A 7,500-nucleotide genomic window follows, 5' to 3' on the forward strand; every position below is an offset into this window, starting at 1 on the left:
GTGCTAGTTCAGCTATATTCTGAGGCAAATTGATAACGTGGCCCGGATAGCCCCTTTGTCCACCAGATTTTATGTAAACACGCATAATAGGAAGTGCACGTGCAATAAGCATTTCTTCTACTTGGGTTAATCCTAGCAGTTGTAAAGGTACTAATGATGGCAACATGTCATTTTCCTTGGAAAATTTCTTTGGTTGTTGTTTATCTCTTGTGCACCTTTGACACTGTAATGGTTTGCCCTCCTTGGGCTGGATTTCAATGGCCATGCTTCAAAACACACAGTGCATTGACAAACTGAAAACTCATTGGACTTATGAAAAATGTTCATGTTATTTTGTGCCTGTTTTTGTTCATGAATTGGATTGGCACAACTTTTGTTTTGTCCTTCAGAAATTGTTTCAGACTTCTCATTTCTATAACTGGCTCTCTTATTTTCAAGTCTCTCTTTTCGTTTTTTAGCAGTTTCTTCAGACATCCTTTTTCTATAACTGTCTCTTTTATTTGCAAGTCTCTCTTTTCGCTTTTCAGGAGTTTCTTCACACATGTTTTTCTTATAAGTATCTCTTTTATCTGCAAGTCTGCTTGCCCTCTCATTGGCTGTTTCTGTATATTTGACTCTTTTCAAGTAATCTCTGTGCTTGAGATGCCTACATTCTTTGTTTTCATTGGTTTCCGATAACTTTCTCTTTATGTATCTCAGTTTGTTTTTATGTTGACCATTTTTGTCAGTCACTGTTGAAACATAGTGCAACGCATTGATATATCCAATAAAAATTGTCTTCCGTCCTTCCTGATCAGCAACAGGAGTTAGGAATATACATTCAGGTGAATCTATATTAGATTCTGTGATATGAATGACAGTTATATGCATTAGCCACAGCTTGCATAATGATATTATCACACCATGTGCCTTGTTTTGACATTTGCCGAATATAGTTATTCCAGTCATCATCAGAAATACTTTCAATATATAATTCTGGGTAATTCTGTAAATGGTTAATTCCAGCCATACGAATTTCAAGGTGCAAGTCAGCAGTCCTATACAGTTGGTGTGAAACTGATTTAAAGAAACAATCCCACATCCACCTACATCATGTGGTATCAGTCCTATCAGACGAAGCCTTTCAGTCAAACGATTCAATGGCGTATCATGACTAACTGCATTCTCGAGAGACATGCCTCCCTTTAACCTTGAATTATCATTATGAAGTTGAGGAAAGGTATCACCTTTACAATTCATTAAATTTTGCACATCATGATTGTGTGTTTGTCTACAGCTACATGTACAATGCCTTTCTCTTGTTTTACATTTTTTTTCTGTAACTTCATGTAAAAAACAAATTTACTATAAGAATGATCAGTGATATACCATATGTTCCAGGTTTTGTAATTTTTACACAAATCACTCATGAAAGAGTTGTCTGGAAGATGTTGCCTTACAAAAGACTGTATTCTTTTCCTGAACTTTCTCTTGTTTAGACCCTTTAGAATTCTCTTAACAGGAATTCGAGATGGTTCCCTATCCCTTTTCCTCAGACGCTTTACTGTTTTCTTACCAGATTCAACTTTCTCAGAAATAGTTACACTATAATAATTAATCACCCTGCGAGCAGAGCCTCCTTTTGTCTTTTTCTTTACTGAAGAGGAGAAAAGTAGGCTCTGCTCGAATCGCGTCAACTCTTTGAAGCTGCCGCAGCCCGAACTTCTGGACTAGTCAATCTTGTTTTCTCTCGTCAAACCGGTTTTTCCAGTGCGAGTGTCCGTTTAGTGACAAAACCGATGGTTATAATTGAGCCCGCTGTACCATGAAAAACCAAGATGGCGGCGAGATCTGGCATATTTGGCTTGGGTTCGAGACTGTATCCTGGCAACATGCAGCGCATATTCAATAAAGATCTTACTCGATTCATGCAGAGCCTTTCTCGAGAATGCCAAAATCGAGCAAGCAAAGGAAAGGCTCTGCTTGCAGGGTGATAATTAATGTGCTTCTCATTTTTCTCACAGTTACGAATTGTTAAAGTCTCATCATGATCTTGTTAACTACAATCAGCACTGATTAGCCCATGAACGATTAGTGGGTTGTTTAATAGCACAACACTGATTAGCCCATGAACGGTTAGTGGGTTGTTTAATAGCACAACAGTTGAATTCATTCGACGTTTCAGTTTACTAAATCGCCACCAGATACAAATATTCGGTTCATTTCGTTTGTGACCACAAAAGGTCATTTGGCTCAATGGACACCGACCACAATCACTCGGTTCATTTGGTTTGTATTTGTGACCGCTATGGGTCAGAGTACAATTACCCGGTTGAGTTCCCGTTTTGTTCAGAAAAGTCGACATCAATTCACCGCAGGAGGACGGCAGCAAAGGTGCTTGGTTTGTCGTTGCTCGGATGCCGACATCGGGCTTTACATATACTCTTGACGTAGTAAACACTTCCCTGATGAAGCTTTGACAATTAGCAACGATGAACTTTTTAAGAAACATCGCATTAAAGTTTGAAAAAATGAATTGAACTTACCAATGGTGGTTGTATTCCTTTCGATCCACGCAAAGTCGACGCAAAGTCTAGGCTCGATTACAAGCCGCTGTTTCGGGAAATGAGCCAGCGCTCACTCCCGAAATCTCGGGGAGATACCCGAACTCGAGTGAGCGGCGGAAATCGAGAATACGCAAAGTCCGTTCGCACGAGGTAACTCGTTGAGAGCCCGCGAAAATCTTGAAAAGGTTTTCAGCTGAAAATAGTTGCGCGCGCAGAGCCCGCGCTCTCCCGCGCTCTTGATAAAAATAAATAGATGCGTGCGCATAGTTCTTATTCAAAATTCAAAATGGCGCAGATTCAGATTTTGCACATCGCCCGTCCACTCCCGTCCACCCATAACCTGCGATCAGGCTCTATTTTAGTTTCGCGTGATACGTAATGTGCAGTTGGCGAAACGAAAAATAGAGCCTGACCAAATTCCTCTTCGAGATTCCTTCCACCCACTTTTTTTGATTGATTGACATGTCCTTCATCGGCCAATCAAATTTACTTCCATTACACCAATACACGCGTGGACGGCAGATTCACGCTGTTTTGTTTTGACCAGAGTTAATTACCGTGGGAGGAATATTATAAACGAATTCGAAAGTTACCGTTGGCTTTAATTTGAGAAAAACACATTTAAAGCATGGGGAATGTTTTCGACGACTATATTGCGGCAAAGGCCGGTGAATATGCAATCTTTTAAGCTTGACATCTTAATTTGTAATTGAGATAACCTAGCATTTTGTCGTTGGACGGTTTGGAAATACATTATTCCTTTAACGTGTTTGCCCATGAAGGTTTCTTTGGTGATTTTTTCGGGTAATATCTTCAGTTGCAGTTTATTTCTAGAATTGCGCGCAGTAAAATCATGATAAGTTTGGCTGTTAATTTTTTGATGGAGTACGAACAGTAAGATGGACTCGCAAAGTTTCTTTTATTGTTGTACAATTGATCTCTCTGGAAACATGCCAGTTTAGTTTCTGGAGTGCGAGTTTTAAGTTAAATCAACTGGAAATATTATGAAGTGTGCAAACAAACCGTGTCATGTACAGTAAATAAATAAAGCCGTTTGATACACAGATATTCAAAACATGCATTCGTGTAACTTGCCATTTTATCAGCATCTCCTCCTGTTGATATATATGTCCCCTGTCTCATCCAGGAAACCAATATGCATCGGCTTTCATTGCCATTTGAAAGAACCAGCTATTTAGCTTTCAAAACATCAGGGAAGTTTGTGCCAAAGTACTTTCAACCCCATGGCCACAGAGCCCCACAAGGGAATCGCTAATTTCACTCGTTCCAGAGATTCAAACCCGATTCTGGACAAATTATGAGATGTTTCAGATGGCATATCTCCATTTATACAAATAAAATCAAGTTGCACCGTCCACGGCATTGTAAGAACAAAAGGGAGCAAATTTTTTCGTACACTTATGGCGGATTAGTCTCCAGAACTTCGCGAGAGCTCCGCGCAATCACGATGGCATTTTCACTTCCGGCGTTTCAACAGCCAATCAGATCACGAATTTGGTCGGCCAAAATTTGGCCGACCGTCCGGTATTCTTGAGAGACTTTTGTTCAGGCCCAATTTTAGCGAGCGACGACTTTAGAGAAAATATGGGCGAAGCTAAAAATTGGCCTGATCGCAGGTTAGTCCACCCAAAAAATCTCGATTCTTCACGCCTGCGAAATCACGTGATAGGTGACCACAGGAACCCCATGTGACCACAGGAACTATTACTATTACTGTGTTGGTAACACTCCAGGCAGCTTCCTCGTTTTTTTTTTTTGTACCATCCACTTGGTTTAGTTCGTCAGTCGCGTAGAAAATTTGATCATGGAACCACTTTCCAAATTCACAGTCGATCTTATAAACTCGGTAACAGGAATATTTTGAAATACTTGAAACAAGAATTCAAGTTCGACTGTTGAGATTCTGAATTCTTGTGGGCGTAAACTTTGTAATTCTATTTCTGTTTTACAGCAAATACCTGTTATTTAAATTACATATTCGTCTTTCTGGTAAACTCTTGTCATTTTCCTAATTTTATCCGTAGTTGTGCTTAACTGTAACTGGACAATTTATGCTAACTGTTGTGCATCCCACGGATACACCCTCACAGGCGTCTTGTTCATCCAACTCAAAGGTTAACGTGTGAAGTCAACCGCAGAACACATCATCAGAGAGATTACAAGGAAGTTCAAAAAACGAGTAAAATATCTGATTTAGGTTAAAGCACACAAGAATTAAAAAAACAAATCAAGCTTAAGAATTTAATCTGTCCAAAGATTTCAGTATACATGTTACTTACTTGTTTTGTGCACACATTTTTACATGTGCTGAATCCACAAGATCAAATGATAGTACCCTCCCCCTCCCTCCCCTGCTAGGGAAGAGTTTCAAAAGGCCACAAACAGCTTTCAGGAAAGATTTCGCGAGAAGAAGGCAAAAAAAAAAAAAGATAAAGATAACACTTCACTCGTTTACCATTATTAATGCATTCTTTAAAATGATGCTGGGATAAATCGCTTGATATTCAAGAATTTAACTGCGGAGTGCGCCAAGGCTGGGTATGGTCCCCATGGTTACAATCCTACTACTGCCCAGGACTGCTCTTAAGTAGACAACGATGAATTTTTCCTGACTCGCAAATCACGTCTGGAGATGATCCAGCCATTTGATGTGAAATGGAGATTGGCATTGAACTACATGAAAGGTCACACGAACGTACAAATCGTCCTGTTTACGACACCAATTCCAAAGGCGATGTTTTGGCGGAAAGATTTTCACAGTTCCCAGAATCTAGCGCCGAACATTCATCACGCAAAAGGACTGTCACAATGTTTAGCAAGCTTAACCTTTGCGCGATTTACATGTCGACAATGCTCTATGCAGCGATCTTGGTTGTCGAAAGCCTTTTTCAATTTCGATTGTTTCAACGTTCACATTCGTTTATTTCATTCTACTGGCTGGAGAGTTGTGTCATCGTTTTTATTTTCAAAAGCTGGGGAAGAAAAAGAAGTAAAAGGTTTGTGGGCTTAATAACATTATCAAGTACAGTGGGGCCGTGTGGACAAATTTTAGTTAAAAAAAAAGGACGCGTTTGCAATTGAAAGAGTGCATTATTTGTTGAATGATACATTTTTTAAAAGTATTAAATTTTAGTACATCAATATTTAAAATCGGAAATGGTTTAGGACGAAGCGTCTTTATGGTCGGTTTTAAGGCACACAGGTGTCAAAAAGACCTGTCATTTGCATTTTACGACCAGTACACACCAGGCACCATGCTGCGGGAGCTTGCCTCGTATTATAGTACACACGAGGGAGCAAACGAAATTAAGAATACATATTGCTTTGGGATGGATTGCTTACTTGAGGTCAAATTCAAAGAAGAAAATTTGATTAATTTGATGATGATGATGATGATGATGATGTTTGGAGAAGTGTGTGCCGCCTACTTTTGATATGCGTGTTGGGATTTTTTAGTAATTTGGCGAGTATTGGTGCAAACACTTCAGTTCTTCGTTACGGCTTTACTTCCATAGTCTTTATAATTATGATTTTTATCATGTAACTGTGGGGTCTATTACTGTGTTGGTAACACTCCAGGCAGCTTCCTGGTTTTTTTTTTTTTTTTTTTTGAGCATCCACTTGCTTTAGTTCGAGATCTTTTGGACGCCATTGTGAATTTTGATCTAGAGTCAATTAGTTCCAAAGGAATTATGGATGAAAACATTGCATAATCTGATTGGTCAATGCCTTACATTTGCCATATTAATCCACGTGCAGCAAAAAAGTGTCAGTACACATGAGGGAACATTTTGAGATCTGCTCAATTTCCCGCGGGAGATTCAACTTCCAAATATTTAACTTGTTTAATACCATGGAGCATTTTGCCGGGTGGAAATTCTGCTCCCGAGGATGAAGATTTCTCTTGAAATGGTTGGTACACGCTGAGGAGTTTTGCTCCAGTAGCATGCCCCTGGAGCCTTGCATGCTCCAGGAGCAAAACCCCTCGTGTGTATCGGCCTTTAGGGAATGTGTTTTGGATGTGGGAACAGCTCCTTGTGTTAGGAAAAGCAGCTATCAGTGACCTAAGCTAACTATTCTTCTTCACCAACAAAGTTCTTGAAAGGTACACATGGCTTTTGAAATCCACCCTGACTCCTTCTTTTTCTAAGATTTGCAGCGTTGTTTTGAAGAGGCTGCATTAATAATTATTGTTCCATAAAGGCCAAGTAATATGGGCAACAATTTCCTTCAACTTGTCACACATGACACTGTTGCTTTGCAAGTTCAAGAACTTAAATCGAGATTAGACTACAACGATGCGCCAACAATGAAAGAAAGAACATAACCACCTACATGGCCAACTTGTCACGCAACAAAATCCTGTGTTGCAAGTCACGTCAACGTGTTGTGGAGAGTGGAAGAAAGCTCTACTTTTGGCAACAAATGGATGCAATGGGACTTGTAATTGGTTGTCACTGACAAGCGCAGCATCGTGGCAAAATGAAAATAAAAACATGACTGGTGGAGAAATAGGAATACTGTGTTCCTTTTTCTAAATTAAGGGAGATAACGTTTCCATTAGAAAGCAAAATTGTTCCTTGGACATTCTAAAAAAATTATCTGTACGTGATGTAAATGTCACTAACTTCAAGTTCCTTCACCAGCTGGTGGAAATTAATCCCCTTTCCTCCCTTCGCACAGTCCACTCCAGCATGTACATGTAAATCTTACAATAATATGTTTTTGAGGTCTTGTTTCTTCTTCCTCTAACAGCATTCTTTAAAAAAAGGTGTGGCAAGTGCTCTCTTTCGATAGTCCGTAGCAGTTGCCATTTTTGTTTTAATGCAGCTGCTTGCAATTGACCAATCATTTAAATGTCTTCAACTGGCAACACAGGATTTTGTTGCGTGACAAGCCGGCCACGTAGGTGGTAATACAAGCAACAACTTTT

General features: G+C 39.6%; 2 protein-coding genes across 3 annotated transcripts in view; one reads left to right on the forward strand and one right to left on the reverse strand.

The window, feature by feature from the left end:
• LOC138014451 (uncharacterized) overlaps positions 1-2,555 on the reverse strand; it is a 9,578-nt gene extending 7,023 nt beyond the window's left edge. Inside the window, exon 1 of the mRNA XM_068861525.1 lies at positions 2,526-2,555. The gene's annotated coding sequence lies outside the window, so the exon portion shown is untranslated. The remainder of the gene's footprint in view (positions 1-2,525) is intronic.
• Positions 1-7,500, forward strand: part of LOC138014448 (uncharacterized) — a 28,172-nt gene that overhangs the window by 7,815 nt on the left and 12,857 nt on the right. Inside the window, exon 1 of one of the 2 annotated variants that reach the window (XM_068861521.1) lies at positions 5,150-5,563. The exons of the other annotated variant lie outside the window; for it this stretch is intronic. Coding sequence (XP_068717622.1) covers positions 5,223-5,563 — 341 coding nt within the window. The 5' untranslated portion in view covers positions 5,150-5,222. Of the gene's footprint in view, positions 1-5,149; positions 5,564-7,500 lie in introns of those variants that run through there. 2 annotated transcript variants of the gene reach the window in all.

This window comes from Montipora capricornis, chromosome 8, assembly GCF_036669925.1.
Source record: "Montipora capricornis isolate CH-2021 chromosome 8, ASM3666992v2, whole genome shotgun sequence".
NCBI lineage: Eukaryota > Metazoa > Cnidaria > Anthozoa > Scleractinia > Acroporidae > Montipora > Montipora capricornis.